Genomic DNA, 19844 nt, shown 5'->3' with positions numbered 1-19844 from the left:
GGACTGGGAAGAGTGGTGGATATGCCAGAAGGCTGTGCTGCCATTCAGCAAGACCTGGATAGGCTGGAGAGTTGGGTGCAGAGGAATCTGATGAGGTTCAACAAGGGCAAGTGCAGGGTCCTGCACCTGGGCAGGAACAACCCCGTGCACCAGTACAGGCTTGGGGCGGACCAGCTGGAGAGCAGCTCTGTGGAGAGGGACCTGGGTGTCCTGGTGCACGACAGGTTGACCATGAGCCAGCAGTGTGCCCTGGCTGCCAAGAAGGCCAATGGGATCCTGGGGTGCATCAAGAGGAGTGTGGCCAGCAGGACGAGGGAGGTTCTCCTTCCCCTCTACACTGCCCTAGTGAGGCCCCATCTGGAGTCCTGTGTCCAGTTCTGGGCTCCCCAGCTCAAGAAAGATGAGGAGCTACTGGAGAGAGTCCAGCGGAGGGCTACAAGGATGATGAGGGGACTGGAGCATCTCTCCTACGAGGAGAGGCTGAGGGAGCTGGGCTTGTTCAGCCTGAAGAAGAGAAGGCTGCGAGGGGACCTAATAAATGCTTATAAATATCTGAACGGTGAGAGCCAGGAGCATGGGGCCAGAATCTCAGGCTCCGCCCACCCGCGGCGCGTCCCGTGACGTCACGTGGCGGGCGCCTCACCCCACGGACACCGGGGGGCGGGGAGGGGTGCGGGCGCGCAGGCGCAGCCGGCGGCAGGGAGGCCGCGCGAGAGCGGCGGGCGTTTCGAGCCGTTGGCGCTGTGAGGGCCGGCGGTTCCGCCCTTCTTTTCCGCGCGCGGCTCGCGCCGCTTCTTCAGCCTTCCCGCCATTTCCCGGCTCTCCACCCCCCTGCTTCTCCCGGCCCTCTGCAGTCGCTGAGGCAGCGCGCCGCGGTGAGTACCGGCTGGCGCGGGGTCGCACCGGGACACCGCAGCATCCCCTCTCCCCTCCCGCCTCCTCGTCCTGCCCCGGCGCGGCTCTTAGCCGAGAGCCCCTCGGGACTGGAGGCAGCAGCCGCCGCGGCTTTGGGACCCGGCCGGCAGGCGTTGGGCTCGCAGGCGCTGGGGGAGAGCCCCTGAGGGGGCTGAGCTGGCTGCGGCCATCGTGCTGGGGACGGGGATCGCGCCCACCCCCCTCGGGTGTCCGGAGATTTGATGGCGGCTGGAGCGTGCCCTGGGGACCTGCAGACACACGCGTAACGCTCTGCGCCCTCCTTGTGTATTCATTTTGACGACAGCCCTATTTAGCGTGGAAGGCAGAGGGCAGCTGGAAGGCTGCCCTGTGACAGGATACTCGGCTGACAAATTCTGTTTCTGATGTGATCTGGAATTCTAACCGAAGTTCGACAGACGCAGGGTTTCAGCAGGGTGCGTTTGCTTGTTCGGCACTCGTGCCCCTCAGGCCGGCTGGCAAAGTGGGGTTTTCTGGTGGAATGTACGTTCTAGAAACAAAGTATTAGGTAATACTAAACCCTGGATGTTACCAGAGTATTGCAGACAAGGCCTCCTGAGTTTCTTGATAATTTATCCGATTCTTTGCTGTCTGTTGCACTTACTTTAGGATCCCAAAACTGATGATCTGTTTGCTCGCTTCAGGATCCCCAGGCTGGTGATTTGTTTGCTGGGAAACAGCAAAACAGCAGATCCCTTTTTCTTGTAACTTTTAAGTTGTGACTATTTTCACAAGTTTATTTACACTGACCTTATTTTTTTTATATAATTGGTCAAAACCCTGCATTATTATGCTGAGGTATTTTTATGTTGAAGTATTTCTTGTTCCATTTTCAGAGGAAACTTTAAAGTGGAGGTTCAGAAGACGAGATTCTGCTTGCTGCTGAAGTAAAAAATAGTTTTATAAGCAAGATCTTGAAGTGCAGTGTAATGTCACTGTATTTTTATTTCTAGAACAAGCTGAAATGTTAAAATGATTGTGAGTGGGTTTTTTATTTAATGTGAGGAAAACTGTAAGTAAATCACTTTTGCAGGCCAATGAATACTCAATATTTACACCTGTTGCTTTTAAGTTAACGGCAGTATTGTATCTTAATAGTAAATGTATGTGAATTAAGGAAAAATGTGTTTGCAAAGATCAGGGATTTAATTGATGTAAAAATGTGTTCTGATGTGATGAACAAAAGCTATTAGGATATCCCCAAAATAAAAATTGTTTTCTTGTCTTTGTCCAGACGCTCTAATCCAGAATAGCATTCCATTTTCTGTTGTGATCTGACACTTCCTTTTTCCTGTGCAGACTCTGTTTATTAAAATACTGAATGTTCATTTAAAATGATGAAAAAGTTACAGCTGGAATAATATCCAAGATTTTTTTCATGTATTTGGACGTTTTTTGCTTACAAAAAATATTTTAATCATGAGCTGTGGAAAAGATTTTGTGGAAACTCTTAAGAAAATTGGATATCCTAAAGCTGATGAGCTTAATGGAGAAGATTTTGACTGGCTGTTTGAGTCTTCAGAAGACAAGTTATTTATGGAGTGGTTTTGTGAAAATGTAAATGAGCAGCATGTGGTGTCTGAAAAAGAACTGCAAGATTTTGATAGTCTTCTTGAATCTGGTAAGCCCATATTGGAAGGAAATGCACTGGATGAAGTCCTTAAAACCTTGAAGCCCATGGATTCAAAGCACGGTAGTCAAGAGGAGGAAGAAGAAGAAGAGGAGGAGGAACTGAAGAAATTGGAGGATGAGCTTCAAACTCTTCAGAAGTTAAAAAAACTTCAAATTCATCGGCATAATAAGCTTCAAATGGTGGTTTCTGCGAACAGCCATATCTTACAAACATTAAAAAGCAAAGAGGTAGAAGCACATAAAGATTTGAAAGAAGGACTGGAAGAGTTTACTGTGGCAAATAATAAGCTTAATAATGAACTGCTATCTCTTATAGATGCAGCTAAGAAACTGGCCTCTCTCTTCACTGCTTCAGATTCAGAACAAGGTTCAGGTCCACATCCAGTGTTTTTTTCCCAGCTTTCTTTGGACGAGTATTTGTCTCGAGAAGAGCAAAGCACTGCAGCATTTACATCATACTTAAAAAAAGATTTTTATCAAGGTATGTCTGAATGGGTTGAAAATTCACATGAAGACAGCTTTCAGCTGCTGGATATAAGCAAACAAGTCCCTTGTGATGAGACTAATCAAGTTTGTGAAGTGAGTCAAGAGATGGCCAGGCTCCAGACCGCGTATATTTGCGCTCAACATCAGCTGATTCAGATGCAAGCTAAAGAGGAGAGCATGAATTCAGCTATAAAATGCGCAGAGAGCATGCTGCAGTCCTTTAACAGCAAGGTAAGCTGCAAAATGCGGTAGAAGGTGGTGGAGTTTTAAACAGGCAAACAGGCAGGTGTGTTTAACTGGATCTAGTAAAAGGGATCCCCGAGTTATTGTTCTTTCAACTATTTTTAGATAGTAAAATTGCGCTTTTTATGAAGTTTCAGCTTTGCTCACAGAACTCCTCTTGTGAAATGGCTCCAGTTTCTATAGTTAGAAATTCATCAGTATGGAAGAGTACCTTTAATTCTACTTTCCCAAATTACTACCTTAAATAATCTAGAATTTAGTAGTACCTTGCCAGTTTAGTTCAACTTTGAAATTTCAAATTATAACTGGCTCTCAGTTTGTACAACAAACAAAAGTTTAACTGTGGTTGAAATTTTGTGCCGTTGAGGAGCTAATATAAGTGTATTTCTGTTGACGTTCCGTAGCGTAAACTTGGAAAATTTTAATTCACTGACTCTTTTGAAACTCAAGTATTTGTAATATGGTGACATTGTGTTGACATGTTTTAAATACCAAATAAATGGATCGGATAGCTGAAGCCCCAGAAGTCTCTCAACAAGTGAATGACAGGCAAATTTGACTACTGGAGTTTAATAATGTGAAGAAATCGTAACAGAATGAAAAATATTAGTTTATGCCAGTCACGGACTAACTTGAGGCATCATGACAGTTTGTATATTTTCATTTGTGGATGACTAACAGAGGGCTTGATTGTTTAGTCATTTGAAAAGGATTGGTTCTGCTAGCAGTGTTGATAGTCATCTGACTGAATACAAAAAATTATGTTTGCATATGAGATTTCAGTTAGATGTGCTTGAAATCTAGGGGCGAGGTAAAATACAGCTCTTCTGTTTTTTCCACAATAAACTGTTTCCTGGCCCTGCAATAGAATGAAATTACTATTTATTGAAATACATTGATTTGATATCTGCTTTTTGAATCTGTATTTTGCCTTTTGTGGTAAAGGTCTGTAAAACTGCTTGTGGAGCTTTCATTTAATTTTGTAGATATGAAAGATGCAGTGATTTTAATGTAATGTGAGTACAGGAATCTTGTGTGAACTGAAGAAATGTGTTAGGGAAGTGGCTTGGAGGGAACCATGAAGAAATTGATGAATATTTTGCTTTATGCAGGATACTGGAAAACAAGAAAACCTTGATGCCAAAATATCTAGTTTAAATGATGAAATTTCAACAATTAAACAAGATATAACTCAGATAAACAATGAAGAGCTGCTTCCTCTTCTGAAAGAGAATGCACGATGTTTCAGTGCGCCAGTGGTGAAAGGGTACTTGGATCGTCAGATTGCTCAGCAGGACTATTATGCTTCAAGACAAGATGAAATATGCAGGCATTTGATAAGACAGAAAGTATCATTTGAACTTATTGAGCTAGCCTATGAAATGGAGTTGAAGAGACATAAGGAGATCTGCTGTCAACTTGAGAATTTAGTAGAATCTTTGAAAAAGAGCATTAATGAGTTGCAACAGAGACTACAGGTGATAACTGAGCAAACTCAACATGCAAAGCCCAGAAACACCATTAGTTCAAATGATGGTTTCTCTTGCAGGTAAGCGTTACAGTCACTATTGAACTTTGATTTTTGAAATAATATTGGGGAGATAAAGGCTTAGGCAAGCTAAGCCTTTTCTGTTGCTAAGTTCTTAGTTACTACTGTAGCTAATTAGTATTTTGAATTATCTAGAACTGAAGCCTGCAAGATATGAGACTTGCCTCTTGCTTATCCTTTGAAATTCTTTTCAGGTTTGCCTGAGGAAAAACTGTTCGATTATCAGTCATGTTAATATTGCTGAAGCATTCCTAAACAATATCCAGAACATAAAGACCCTTTAAAGCCAGACCTGGCTTATTATGGTGCCCTGATCTAGAACCTCTTGAAAGCTGTTCTGGAAGCAGAGAGCTTTTAATAACAATGACTTCCCAGATCATATGCGTGGCCTCATCAGCTTAGCCTGCAAAAGCCACCATGTGGTAGAGGAGAGGAATGACTGCTTGAATAGATGAAATGTGTGTAGCTTATTTTCACTGCGTGGCTTGCCACTGGCGTCAGTGTCCTGTCATCCATGTAGGAGTCTGGCTTTTCACCATCTAAGGAATTAAGTCTCCTTGTAGCTCAGGTGATACAGTAGGAATTTGTGCTGTGTTGCTGTCCCTTCAAGACTTTAAACCTTTTGATGAGGTGTATTGTATAATTGTAGGTGTGTTAATGTCGGGCTTTTCCTCCTTCTTTAAAATGGTGCTTGAAGTGTTTTTTAAATAATTGGTAAGTGATAGTTGGATATGGTCTTGCACAGCGAAAAACTGCCAGAATTAGGCAGCATTAACTTTGTTCCCATTATGTGTTTACATTGGCAACTTGTAACATTTTTGTGTAAGTTTATTATTAAGTCTCCAAATCACTGAATCAGGATGTTGTCTGGCTACTTTTCACTTTTTTGGAAAAGGCATGTATTCATGATCGTGAAGGGAGGTTAAAAAAAATTAAAAACCCTAAAGGGTCTGTAAGCAGAAGACACTTGAAAGAAAATCAGTTACTCTTGAAATATAGCTCCTGCTTGTATTAAAGCCAATCTGATTCTATATTGGGGCTGAATTCCTGAAGATTTTACTATGGAGAGGTGGCAGTAGCAATCGAGCAAAGTTACCTCTAATCGTATTAGACTCTTCCTGATGCAGTGTAAAGGTACAGTTTGGTACAGCGGGTATTGTGGTCTTTTGCATGATGCCGAACTAATTGGAGAATTTCTTAGCAGTCTCTTCACAGACAGAAATACTCTGGTAAGCTTGAAAATGTTACAAAGATTTCTCTTATTTCTCATTGGCCACTGAAGTTTGCTGTTTTTCAGCACTTAAAGGTTGGATCTTACTTTGCTGTCCTTGAAATGTCAGGAAATAGTTGGCAAAAGCACATTGTCAGCTTCTATTTGCATTCATTGTGTACTTATGAACTGTTACTTTGGTATTTCATTGCTGTTAATTTAATATTGAAATGTTTTGGAGTCCTAGTAATCACATGCTAGCTATATATAGATGGAATCATTAAATCTGTGGGAGATATAGCAGTGTAGTAAGAGTACCCTGAGCAGTACTGTCCTTTGCTAGTCCTCTGACTTCTCAACATGAACATCTTCTCTTGACTAATATTGACAGGAGTGCTTATGAAACTTAAAAATGCTTGTGTGTCTAACTTCATTTGTTACAGGCTGTATGAGCTTCTGGAAGGAGAAAATAAAAACCAGCAATTGTTTAAAACATATGAAAGCCTGGAGCAGATGGCTCAGAAGTTAAAGGAGGACTGTGCTACAGTACAAGATCAGCTAGCAGCGTCTTCTCAAGAACAGTCTCTCCTTTTGTCCAAGCTAAAAAGTGATGTAGATACCCTTCATGATGCTCTGTATCGTGGAGGAAATCAGATACAACTCAGTAGTCGGGTAAGCCCTTGTCTTGTTCTTAAAGTGATTACATTCATGTGCATCATGTTCTTTTACTAAGGAGAGTGTAGTATGAAGGCTGTAGATACGCAAACTGGCTCCCATTTGTCAGCAACAATTTTGTTAGCATAATGACTGCGGCCTCGGTGTTTACATTGTTCTTAGCAAATGTTAAATTTTGTAAATGTGGGCAGGTAATAATTTTTTGCTTTGAAGCAAATTGTTGCATCTAACTTTTAATTTCTTTCAAAGTCATATACAGTCATGTATTACTAGTATGTTTATGGTATGGGAAATATGTTGTCTGGATATGGTGTCACTGGGGAAAAAAATTCTCTATTTCAGATGGGCTTGTTTCCCCCATTACCTGTAACACCTAGATAGTATGGTTTAGCCCCTTAAAAAGCCTGGCCATGGGTGGCTCATTTGGACAAAATAAGAATATCAGAATCTTGATGGACAGTTGTAGTAGGACAATCCTGCTACAGAGCTGCCGGGTATTTGGTTTAGAGCCTCTTCTAACAACTCCTATTCCCATTTAAGTGCAGCTTGTTACAGTTTTGAAATAATTGTAGATATCTCATAAATGAATTGAGGGAGGTCTTCTGTTACATAATACTTCCTTGGTTAAACACATGAAAATATATTTAACACTTCCATCTGTCCAGTGAATTTGCATCATATAGAACAGTTTTTATTAAAAAATTAAACTTGTAATTGGAACAATATGTATTTAGAGATTGCATGTTATTAAATCAGATACCCTTCTGTTGATTCAAGTTAATTCTTAAAACATAGTGACATCTCTTTCTGTTGCTGGTGTTTCTCAAGAAAAGTAATTCCTGTAATAAGGAAACAACATGGAAGTAGGTGACTAGCCTGCTTATGCTGGACTATCGTAAGAATGGCAGTTGGGAAAATTGTAGCTGGTAATTAATGATTTAATTTTAAAACTGAATTGGCTTATTTGTTGTTTTTCTTTTGGTTCCCTTTTAAGATATCATAGAATCATTAAGGTTGGAAAAGACTGCTAAGATTATCCAGTCCAACCGTCAACCCATCACCACCATGCCTGCTAAACCATGTCCTGAAAAGGCTGTCTATGGAGATTTGTAATTGGTAGATGGTTGAATGACATTTTCAGTCTAGTTGAGGGCCAGATTCTTATGGTCTTAACTCATCAGTTTTAGTAAACAAGTAAATGAAATTACGATTTCATAACCTGATGGCAGTACTGTTACGTGGAGTTCAAAAGTTACATAAGTTGAATGGAATCCCTTATCACCTATTTTTCTGTTTTTTTGTGATGACTTTTCACTGACAAACAAATGTGGCTTCCAGAAGCAAAAAACTTCTATATTTCTAGTTCAGCTACTGTATTAACAATATAAAATTAATAAATTTGTCTTGTATTTTTTTGTTAGGAACTTACTGAGCAGTTCCATCAACTGGAAGTTGATTTGAATAAACTAAATCAACTCCTTATGGATCTGGTTGCTGATGTGAAGTCAAAGAGAAACGTTTTAGAGTCAAATAAGTTGCTTCAGATGGAAAGAAACTTGTATGTATATTTTTTCAAAGATGAAGACCACTTGAAAGAGATCGTGGAGAAGCTTGAACAGCAGGCTGAGGCTAAAGCCAGTGGTCTGGAAGATCAGAATTTCGTCACCAGTGATGTTCTTAATGTTTAAACTTCAGTGTAATCATAAGAAAGGAAAGCATGTGTAAACTGTCTACAAGTTTATGGAATAAGTATTAGCTTGTCAAGGCTAACATTTGTCTGTCATTGCAATGTATGTTTAGCTGCCACGATTACCACGTTGGGATTGTGTGCTGCTTTATGGCCTCTGGCATCTGCCCACCAAGTTCAAATCTCAGATTTGTCAAAGTTCTTTGATATGAAGTAATACGTTTGTTATTTGAACGGACATTCAGGCTGCTCTTCTGCTAGCCTGTATGTTGATTTCCACTGCACACAGCATAGCACAAAAAGGAATGTTTCATACCTTTGAGATAATTTTTCTTGCATGCTAGGAACCTTTTATAAGCGAACTGAAACATAAATTCAGAGAAGGCATTCCAGATTTTGGAACATGAATGTAATGTGCTCCTTCTGAAGAGGGTGGTTCTTCAAGCAAATATTCCGTGATCATTTCCCTTAGACTTCTTCCAAGAAGATTTGGGTTTATTAGAAATGTGTTGGAATGTGTACCAGAATCTTTTTCAAGTACCAAGAGTATCTGTTTTAAGACCATTCCGATATATCTTAATTTAACTTATGGCCTGTCTTCTCCATTGAAACCAGTCCATAGGCATACTGGGCTCTTCAGAGAAAACGAATATGAAATTTACCTTTTGGACTTCTGAGTTTACCCTATAATTTGTAATGATAGGCATTTCAATTCAGAATCCTGTTGCTTTCATATTCTTGGTTTCATGTCCATTGTTAGACTGTTTATCAGATTTTATATAGCTTTGTAATATACCCATGGAACTAAATAGGCTTTTATAGTATGATAACTTTGTCTTTTATATTTTGGTGGGATCAGCAGTGCTTGCTTTCAAGCATTGTACATATTGATGAAGGTTAGTGAATTAACTTTAACTACAGTAACGTTAAAACTATTTTGATTGCAGACTTTTTTATGCGAGTATAACTTATTTTTAAACGTTTGAATTGTTTTTAACTTACTGATTGGATGCCTTTATATCTGGATTTCATGTTGCTTAACTCTATACATTGTGTTTGTTATTAAATACCAAACACTATAAATTCAGTTCAATGTTGTCAATATTTATGGCCAATCCATGTGTTGGTTTTAGGTGTATTCTTATGCATAGCGTCTTGTTTATATTTAGTCTGCTAGGTTCTCATTTTGATGTGTCCCTGAGGATTTAAAACTGCTGCTTCCCACCCTGAGAAGTCAGGGAGTGTTTTTACCCTGTGTAGGAAAAAAGCGTTGCTCTTAATTATAAAAGTTAGCAGGAGCTGTGCATGGGGAAAGATTATACTTCTGACTCTTGGAATGTCAGGGAAAAGAAAGCCATTCTGTTTCTCTCCCTTTCGCGTGCCTACTATAAAATTTGAGCTAGGTAGGTGTAGGCAATACTAATGCAGCCTGACAGATGTTCCTCTTTCAATCTGGATACAAACATTTGTATTTGTAAGAATTCAAACTTGTAGTGTGCCTGTGGTCTTGACCTAAGAGAAATACTTCCATGTAAGCAGAGGAAATATTGTTTACTTGATGGTTAATCTTGACTTGAACATCTACTCATGCATTGGATTTAGTGGGAGAAGACGAGAGTAACAGGACTCCAGTTACTAACTTGTCTAGGAATAATTTACCAGCAGTTTTTGGTAACCAATGGACTTGTACAACTTGAATCCTTCTAAGTATTTTGAAAATATTGGCTACTTACTTTTGTTTTTGTGGTAAGTTTTATGCATCCTTCTGGTCTGACTGTATAAAGTCAACAAAGTCATCAGTATGGACAGTGTGGTTTCTAATTCTCCCATATGTGTTATATCTAGGGGCTCTCCGGGTATTTTGTGTGTACTGTAGAATATGACTACAGGTCAACTAGAAAGGCAACTGCTTTTTAAAAAAGGAAAGTTTAGAACAGCAGTCGCTGCAGTCAAAGCTTGTAAAGACTGTAGAGGTTGCTGACCCATTTCTCAAATTGACAAACTATAGTAACTTATTTGATATTATTAGTATTTAACAGTACTTGAACACATCAATTATACGAAGTTTAAGGAATAGAGGTCTTTAATGATAAATATTTTCTGAAACAACACATTACTAGTATTTGTATATCAGGATAGTAATACTTGTTTGTTTCATCCTGTGTTTGCTCTATTTTGGCAGTTACTTGGAAAGTTTTTTTTCTTGATAAAACCTGAGCACCAATAAAAGTAAATGTATGCATATGCTAGGTATAGACTAGTTTAAAGACGTTGAGGAGGGAGGAGGTAATTTCAGACATAAATGGTAATTCTTATTTTATTTGTCAGATTTTTTTTTTATTAGAAGTTAGCTTAATAGGACTGCCTAATTTTTATAGTGGTGTATTAAAACACTTTTTCACAGATGTTTCACTCACTGTTTTTTGTGAATTATTACAGTTCGCTAATTTTTATTTACAATACTTAGAAACTCATAGGCATGTCAGAGAGGAAACATCACTTTCGAGGAGAATGAATGGCTGAATACGTTCACTATATTTTGTCTTTAATTTCAACAGTGTAAATGCAGATTTTTCTGTGGCCCTGATATCATGTGTAATTTGTGTGTGTTCTGTGTTTAGGTTTAATGTTAAAAATGGAACAGTACACATCGTACATAGGATGTGAGACTTCTGAGGTGTGTTTATCTGATATTGCTCAGAGGGTTATGACAGCTTTGCAGTCTGTTCCTGTAGGAGAAGTTCACACTAGCAGAAAGAATAGCCAGAGTGAGTAAATCTTAGCCTTTTTAAGTGTTTCTATTTTCAGTTGAAAAACTGAAGCCCAAACAAACAAAATGATATCAAACCTCTAGTCCCTATTTAAAAAGAAAAAAAGTCAGAGTTCAGGTTTCCCGGTTTAGAAGAGAAATTAAGCTGTAACTCTGACATTTGCTGGGACTTTTGTGATTAAATAATACTATGTGAGTGCAAGGAACCTAGGATATTACCAGTACCCTCAATTTCTTTTTTTTTTTTTTTTTCTTTCTGATCCTACTATGTATTATAGATGTTAGGTGAGAATTTCAAATTGTTCATTAACTAATATTGTGAATTAAATGTATAAGTTAACTTGACTCTGGACTAGATATTTAAAGATCACTAGAGGTACTGGGAACTTGCCAGAAGGCCTGTGAACTCTCCAGGCTCGTGTTTGTGCTTTAAACACATCTTCCTTAGCAACTTATTCCTGGTGAAATTCTAGGGGGAAAAGGGAACAAAAGTCCTGGTGGCAGAGCAAATTAGGTAATGTTAAAAGTGCCTCAGCAGATCTTTGACTGTTGAGCAAATCTTACTCGGAATTTGTGGGTACTAGGGAGGTTTTCCAAGATGGAATTCTTATTCTCAATTCTGTGCATTTCATAGTCTGCCAGTCTTGTAGCTCTGGAAGGAAGTAGATAGAAAGTGAAGAGTTTTGCTTAATTTCAGTTGTCTGTTTTCTCCTGAGAACTAGATCCTGGAACATTATCTGGTCAATGGGATTTGAATCTAGTATTTGTTCTTGTGTACATGGTGCTTGTTCCAGCCTCGGTTTTATGTAAATAATAGTTCAGGCTCTTCTTTCAGCAATAACGTGTTGGATCAGTGGAGCCTGATGGCGTAGCAGTGACAAGGGTAGTAGTTCATTGCTGTGTGAATCAGTGATACGCATTTGAAGAAATGTGGGATGGGTTTATTTTAAAATGGTACATTTGGACCAAACCCCAGGTTGTTTTAAAGAAAACCAGATTAATTTTTTGACTCAGTTTAATTGCCTTTCTACTTCTCCCGCTACGTTGTCATTTTCCCTTCCTTATTTTCCCATGCAATGTTTTTTGTCTTGGACTGGGGAACTCTGTGCTGTGCGGTATCTGTGTCATGTTCTGTTGTCCACTCTTGATCCATTCACTCTCTGTCAAGCTGTAAAATTACAGATTCTCTTTTTGTGAAAAACACTATGAAGGTGTCTGATATCTTTAGCCAAATGAGCTTGCTGTCTTCTTTGTAGTGCTGCTAAATCCTTATTCACTGGGGAGTGAAAGAACAGTATAAGCATTTGGTGGCGGCAGGTCACATCACTAGCTTTTCTTGCTTGTTTTCTGTGGAGTAATTACAATTGTTTCTAGTGTACGGGCTTAAGAACAAATTTATTTGAATTGCTTCTAGGAAATTGCCTATGTATATGTAGCTTTAGCTGATCAGGGTGGATCTGGAGGGAAGAAAAAGTTTGCCTCCCTTAGAAACAAAACCAAAACCTGTCATATTAGTTGGTCTGTTTCAAGCTGCATTGAGCTGTATTTTATTGATAGTCTTTAAATATTATATTCTACTTACTGGAAAACCTGTTTGTCTTTAGAAAGTAAATATTGGGTTCAAATGGGACAAAGATCTGTGATGTTGAACTAGTGGGTGAAATTCTGTTGTTATCTTGGTGGTACAGCTTGTAAAGGTTCCATCTAGCTGTGAGGAGTTTGAAGGCAAGGATGGATTTCTACTGCCATCTGGTGATAGTTTTTCATAAACCAGAAATTTGAGGTTACATAGCTTTTCAGGTACGTGTCATACTGAATACTGGGTGTTGAAGGAGAGAAATGTAATCCTCATCTTCTCTGGAGGGTTAATTTGTCAAGAAAACGTATCTAGCTCTGAAACAATTAAAGGCACCGAATTAAAACTCGGTTAGTATCATTCTTAAATTATAATTTTATTGTAGGAAGTGTTAAAAAAAACAAACATAAATGTTTGAAGCTACAAATACAGCTAAGCCATGTTTGTTCTAACAGCTCTGGTTAGAAGTCTGAGCTGGAGATAACTGATTATACACATACACCAACATGAACCTACATGTAATACTGTGAAGTAATAAGCTTAGGACTAATTAGCTAGTTAGTCCTTGAAAATGTTTTTTTCAGTATTTTAAGTACAGGGTCCTGGTTTACCTAGACATAATTTTTTTTTTTAAAACGTTTCAGGAAGTAGAAATAGATCACCTTATGCTTTGTTTGATGTTGGTCATCAGCATGTAACATTCAGAAAGTGTCTTGCTGCTGGTAATACAAAGTTTATAGCTGAGAACAGCAGTGGAGTGTTGTACTTGGTGTGGACCAGGAGTTACAAGGGGACAAAATCCGTATTTTGCCCATGAGGTGTCTTTTTGGCTAGGCAGTAAAAGAATCTAGAGACAAAGGAATCCTAACTACTAGCAAACTCTGGAGAGACCCTAACTTCAGTGGAGTTCTCTTTTTCCCCTGTTCCTCTTCCTGTACCTACTGAGTTTGTAATTCCTGCTAGCCTGTTGCCCCTTGCTCTTTTATTCCAGCCTTCACTTGTTTCTCCTCTCCTTGGGGCTACTGGGCAGTGTTGAGGGCAGAATAGAGAAGGCATGTCTTGTTTCATTTAGCATCATGCAGAGTCCTGAGGTGCATTTACAAAGCCTTCCTTAAACTACAGCATCTGTCTGCTTTCAGAGCTGTAGGCTAAATATCACTGGTAGTTCAGTGGTGAGCCCAGACTAACAGCTGTGCTGGGCACAGGGCTCTGTCCTAGACCCGACACTGATAGCCGTCCTGCTTCTTGTGGTCCTAGTCATTACCTTATCTTTCTGTCAGCTTGATAGGCCTGAATTCTCCTTGCTCTCTGTTCTTGTCTGGTCTCACAATACCTGTTCTACTGTGAGCATGAACAGTGTGAAAAAATCACCCTCTGCAGATGAAGCATGGTCAGTTCTCTGTAGGGCATGATATGCTAAAGATGTGTTTGCAAATAGTGTTTTACTGAAGAAAACTATTGTGGAATAATGCCACCCAATTCCAAGGTAGCAGTTAAACTGTGTGAAGTATGCAGAGTTTGTTTTTTGGGGATTTTTTTTTTTTTTTTTTTTTGTTCTTGCCCATGACCCCAGCTTTACTTTGACCATGATGGGATGTGTTTTCTTGAAAGAAGGAAATATACATATTTATGGTATTATAGTAACGCCTCTTCTGAATACTGTGGAAAATGTTTGTCTGCCTTGTAGCAAATTTGAATTAATTTTTTCTTAATGAGGGCAGAGCACAGTGTTTCATATGCACATTTAGGAACCCGCAGGGCCCTTTAAACCATGAATGATATTAATTTGAAAAAAATGGTTGTCATGGAAAATTTTGTTGCAATTATTTCAGGTTTGGTAAAAGTGTCAGTAGTATGACACTGTATGTAACCAAAGTTATATGTACTGCTCTCAGATTCATTTGTATTGCAAAATGTTTCCTATTCTTTTTTTAAAGGTATAGAGAAGACAAAGGAAAATAAACTAGGTGATAAGGATGCACATCTGAAAAGTGAAAAGGCAAGCATACTGTAAGATTGAAGACCACTAAAAGCACTCTTTGTGGCAGGTTTGAATTTGTTATAGACTGACTCTTTCATAACAAGCTTTATCACAATATATTGGATACACTTATAGTTCAGATAACTTTCCTGTGCCTTATTTTGCATTTGACATCTATTTACGTATGAGAGTCTTGGCCCCACTTCTGTTATCTTTTTCATAGGAAGTTAGTCTTTTGTGACAGATTGATCAGAAGTAAACGAGGTTGCCACATTTGGATATTTACCAGGGTTTAAAAATGTTCTCAAACCTCTGTCACTAACAATCACTAGCACGTAATCATAGAGTGAGCTGATTTGCATGGAAAAATACTTTGTGTTAGGAAGTTCGATTTTTGGTTTAATCGTCTCTGAATTTGGTTTAATGTGTGTGTGAGTGAGTGTCAGAACAAGAATGGGAATTGATAACTGCAGCAGCCCCAACTTGGGCTGTGATTGTAAGATCCGTTGAGTTTATCGATGAGTTGCAGATACTGCAAGTCCCAGCTGCAAATTTCACAGCCTTCCTTACTCTGACTCTAGTGCATGTTGCACACTTCAGCAAGTCCATTCAGGCTGCTGAAGATGCAGAAAACTGGTTTCTTTTGTGGGGTGGGGTAGTTTCCTACAAATTAAATTGGCTTACAGATAGACATGCAGCTGTGCATAGGAGTGAAACCACTTTTTGTAATCTCGAGGTGCTAATTTTGACTCACTGCATCTAGTGAAATTTTCCTACATCCACATAAATTATGAAACTACATCCCGGGAGTTGTTTTCTCTCCTTACAGCCATGTCATTATCTCTAATAGAAAATCAGTTCTTCCTGGAAGCTGCTGCTTCTCTGTGGTTAATTGTAGTTCCAGCTGTATTATTCTGACTTAATTATTAAATTGCTTTGTTCTTATTTTTTAACCTTTAAAAGAGAATTGCTTATTCCTGATTCTATAGTTACTTGAGTGTCGTAATTAAAATTCTGCTGTGTTAAACAATAAAACGATTTGCATTTTGACTGGAGAATACACTTGAGTGTATTGGTTGTCTTTCTACAGCTCTTAAACATTTGGTCCTTCTGGTATTGTTTTTCCATTTACGGTAGCTTTTTATAGTGTACACTTTTTGATTAGCATTGCCTAAGTCCAATTAATTTGTCTTTGTTCAGAACAACAGCTATTCATTTTTGTAGCAGCAAGAGCTTAATTAGCTTAATTAGCCTCCTTTTTCTATTTACTTAGAACCTGTTCAATGTACTTTTATTGTTTATTTTGCTGCAGAGTTGGTCCTATGAAGTATGATCTTAAGCAGTCTAAGCCTTTTTCATCTTTTGACTCCATAGTTCTGAGGTTTGGGAATACAGGAACCGGGTTGAGGAATATTGCAAAACCAGGAAAAAAAAAATATATATATTTGCTTTGTCGTTCTGGCTTGCTCAATCAATACAGATTGAATAGAGATGGATGATATCCTTTGATCAGTGAAAATTGTTGTCTTGGGGAATGGGTGGGAGCCCTGTGCAGCAGTAACTTGTTCTTTTGAAGTGAGAAGTCCTTAGGTTTTGGAATGGTAATGACAGCAGAGGTACTGAAGAAGACTAGCTGTGCTACAAGAGCAGAAAATACAGTAATTATGAGAGACTTCAGTTACTTTTCAATGGAGTGAGTGAATATTACGCTTATAAATGATGCTGAGACTAAAAATTAGGAGACAACTGCTTTGTGGAATGGTTGGAGAACTCACAAGAGAAATTGTTTTTTATTTGATACCGTGTGAGATCGGGTTCAACATCTTCCTGCTGAAAGATGCTCTGAGAAAGATGATAATCTTTCTGAGGCATTAAAAGAGTCACTACAGGAATGCTTCATTTCAAAAAAGGAAATTACATAAAAATGGATGAGCTTTTAAAAGAAAATACATGGAATTTCCTTGCCAAAACAAAAAAAACATTTGTAGGTAGTATAGGGATTTATTCAAAACAGAACATTGGAGACTTAAATACTAAAATCTGTCCATAAAAAAGTAGTGTGGCTAAGTGACAGTATGAAGGAGATTTCTAAAAAATGTCATCATGCAAAAAGCTGAACTTAACACAATTTGTATTCTTTTCTAGTTGCTTCATTTAAGTTAAATGTAAATACACAATAGTACAGTACAAACAAACTATGAGAAAGATCTTGCAAATGCATCACTAATAATACATCATTTTTTCAAATGCCTCAGGAGTTGAAAGCTTGCCAGCTCCTGTTAGACCTGTTGATGCTCAAAGCATAAGAGGAGTATTGAGGGAAGGTACAACTCTGTATATCTGTAGGTAGTTAAACACCCATTTACCTTGGGGAATCTTGGAAAGGTTGCTGGTTGCCATTCCAGAGTCCTTGTTTAAGAAATGTCTCAGCTGAAGAGGCTGTAGGAGAAACTAGCAAAATAAACAGTAAACACTAGGGCCAGTAGCACACCAAGGAAATTTCTGAAGGAAATCAGGGATGGAAGAGTAGTCATAACGTTACCATGCAACTTCTTGCTTAATGCTATTTAATAGCATGCTGCTGTAAAGGGATCCAAGGACTATCTGGAGTAGGAAAGTTCTTCTGGGCAGAGTGAGTTACACCTGATAATACTTTTAGTGTGACTTTCATGTGTATTTTTGTTATGTCTTACAATTTTGTAAGTTGTTTGAAGAAATTGGTGGAGATCCAGTTGACTCGGTGTACTTGAATTGCCAAAGCTGTCATTGTGGTCCCTTGTCAAAAGTTCTTTAATAAACTAAGCTGTTGTGAAAAAAGCTCTGAATGTTGAAGCTGAAGATGGGAATGAATGGTGTCTTCTCTCTTCAGACAAAGATCACTAATAACCCAGTCGCTATAGGAGACAGGCTACTGGACTAGATGTATTTTACAGTTGTTAATCTGCCATTTTTAGTGTTGGATTAGTATTAGATTAAAGAACAGTCTGGTTTTGGATGTGAGCAATATAAATTAACAAAATAATCTTTACATAAAGCAAAAGTATTTATCAGTAATGTGGTTCCCCTAAACTGACTCTTTATTTTGTTAGTATCAACAATTTTTTTCATAGATTATCACTCCTTCAGAGCTTATCTAAATTAACTCATGTATGTGTATTTTTATTTCTTCTAATAAGTTGAATAATTGCTTCACTAAAAGATTTCCAATTTCTCCAGCAGATTCATGATTCCACAATTGCCTTATTAAAAACATCTGCCAGCCCTGAAAAAAGTACTGCTGGTCAAATAGTCAGGACAGTACATACTGATGACATACTTTGCTGTCAAGATAACAAAATAGTGAGCTATTACCAGGATTTAGACTTGCCAACACAGGGATACAGAGAAAGAAATCTCTCAGTAGAAGCAAAAAACCTGAAGGATAGTGAAAAGAATATAGCTCTTCCCCTTAAAAGAAAGCAGGATGTGCCTACGTGTTGTTCAGAGAAAACAAGAAGATTGTCTGTAAAGACCTACACTTCTTCACATGAAAGAAGATACAACTGTACTTCTGGACAAACAGAGTCTTCTGATAATTATCCTTGTGATATCAGGAGTTTGGGATGTGAAGAAAAAAGACAATTGCTTGGGACTATAGAACAGGCTGTGGCTTTTGTAACTGCTATGATATTTCAGGATGGTTCTTCACAGCTCAACTCAGAGCAGGTTAGTGAATATTTTGTTTAGAGTCAGTTTTGTAGAACCATTTGAACTGTGCATATGGCTGATAGACATAAAACCATGTTCATTGGGAGCCTAGAATCTGTACCAGTTTTGTGTATTACTGCTCACCAAAATATATATGTAGAAGGAGGTAAACCTTAGGACTTCTGACTGCATTTTATTTTTAGTTAGCAAGTGAAACTTAAAAAAAAAAAATGAAACCACTTGGGCTAAACAAGCATTTGCATACTTGAAGTAAGACTGTTTGAATTAGAATGTTTTCTCCTGCTTTTTACTATGTCTGTCACTGGATTTTTGTTTCAAGGCTGCAACACTTTCATGCTCCTCTACTGTGCCAATGGTGTATGCAATAACTGTAGTGTATGTAATAGCTTTTAAGTTGTAAAATATTTTCTTTATAGGATTGCATAAAATCTGTCAGAGGAAACACTGTTGTAATTATACTTAACAGGTCTTAACCTCGTCAGTAAAAGGAGTTGTTGTGTTAGTGAAGAATCAGACTGATCACCCTTGCCCACCCAGTTACTCTTCAACTGACTACACTTGGAATGCTGCTAATGAAAATGATAAATTAATTTATTTAAAAATTGATTGGTCATCTCTTTGGGAACAAGAACAACAGGCTCACAAGAAATTTGCTTGGTGAGAGTATGTAGGAAAAAATACTGGTTTGCTTTACATATGCTTTTAGCAACAGTGATGCTGGTTACATGGCACAGGCTTGATCTCCTTACAGGTCAAGCTCATTGAATTTCATATTAGCTGTATTAGTTCTGTGTCGAGCCTGGGCTAATATAAACCAAATAAGAATAGACTGTTCCTTTGCTCAGCCTATTACTAACTGCAGCCCTGCAGAACTAGGTTCAGGTTCTGGTAGGAACTGTTTACATTCACCTAGAAATCCTTTATGAACAGCTTACAGCTATATGGCACCAAAAAATATCACTCATCTAGGTTTATCTTTCTTGTATCTTATCTTCCACTTCCTGAACTTCATTTCTTATCTAGTACATTTTTGATGGATGTAATTACAGTAAATATGCTTTTTGAGCTCTACTAATATTTTTATTTTTTTCAGCAGAATAAGGTTTTTTAATGGCTTTTGAGATCCCAAATGAAGTTCTCCTAATATTCAGTAGCATTACATCAAAATTACAAGATAATTTTTTAAAGTAGATGCTTGGTATATCTGCGTAGCAGTTAGACTAAATTAAAAAAAAAAAAGTTGGATTGTGTTTTAAACTTCCAGTTAATATAACCAAAACCCAATTTTACTCCTTACTATGAACTTTGAAATAGTATCCCATAAACAGAGAAATGAGAACTGAATCTGATTCTTAGATGAAAGTCATAGGTTAAAACTTCTGGAGTATTTTATG

At 38.2% G+C, this 19844-nt stretch overlaps 2 protein-coding genes across 4 annotated transcripts in view; both read left to right on the top strand.

The window, feature by feature from the left end:
- The first annotated feature begins 711 nt into the window (after window positions 1-711).
- On the top strand, window positions 712-9638 carry HAUS3 (HAUS augmin like complex subunit 3). 3 transcript variants are annotated; one of them, XM_075420381.1, is made up of 5 exons: window positions 712-875; window positions 2233-3282; window positions 4407-4843; window positions 6497-6725; window positions 8150-9638. In XM_075420381.1, exons 2-5 carry the CDS (start codon window positions 2353-2355, stop codon window positions 8414-8416), a joined length of 1863 nt encoding a protein of 620 aa, XP_075276496.1. In that variant the 5' UTR covers window positions 712-875; window positions 2233-2352; the 3' UTR covers window positions 8417-9638. The 3 variants fall into 3 exon arrangements, with proteins under 3 accessions (XP_075276496.1, XP_075276497.1, XP_009933070.1); XM_075420382.1 differs by having other exon boundaries at window positions 2168-3282; XM_009934768.2 differs by lacking the exon at window positions 712-875 and having other exon boundaries at window positions 1535-3282.
- POLN (DNA polymerase nu) overlaps window positions 9632-19844 on the top strand; it is a 110098-nt gene continuing 99885 nt past the window's right edge. Inside the window, exons 1-4 of the mRNA XM_009934767.2 lie at window positions 9632-11183; window positions 14699-14760; window positions 17959-18447; window positions 18917-19107. Of these exons, the coding sequence (XP_009933069.2) occupies window positions 11042-11183; window positions 14699-14760; window positions 17959-18447; window positions 18917-19107 (884 nt within the window). The 5' untranslated portion in view covers window positions 9632-11041. The remainder of the gene's footprint in view (window positions 11184-14698; window positions 14761-17958; window positions 18448-18916; window positions 19108-19844) is intronic.

This window comes from Opisthocomus hoazin, chromosome 5 (genome assembly GCF_030867145.1).
Source record: "Opisthocomus hoazin isolate bOpiHoa1 chromosome 5, bOpiHoa1.hap1, whole genome shotgun sequence".
Classification (NCBI taxonomy): domain Eukaryota; kingdom Metazoa; phylum Chordata; class Aves; order Opisthocomiformes; family Opisthocomidae; genus Opisthocomus; species Opisthocomus hoazin.
This window is presented reverse-complemented; position numbering and strand designations above follow the sequence as displayed.

Excerpts from the sequence above, each read along its gene's own strand:
- HAUS3 (XM_075420381.1), top strand. The coding sequence starts at position 2,353 with ATGAGCTGTGGAAAAGATTTTGTGGAAACTCTTAAGAAAATTGGATAT. Across the intron at positions 3,283-4,406 it reads TGCAGTCCTTTAACAGCAAG|GATACTGGAAAACAAGAAAA; the intron begins GTAAGCTGCAAA and ends TGCTTTATGCAG. Across the intron at positions 4,844-6,496 it reads AATGATGGTTTCTCTTGCAG|GCTGTATGAGCTTCTGGAAG; the intron begins GTAAGCGTTACA and ends CATTTGTTACAG.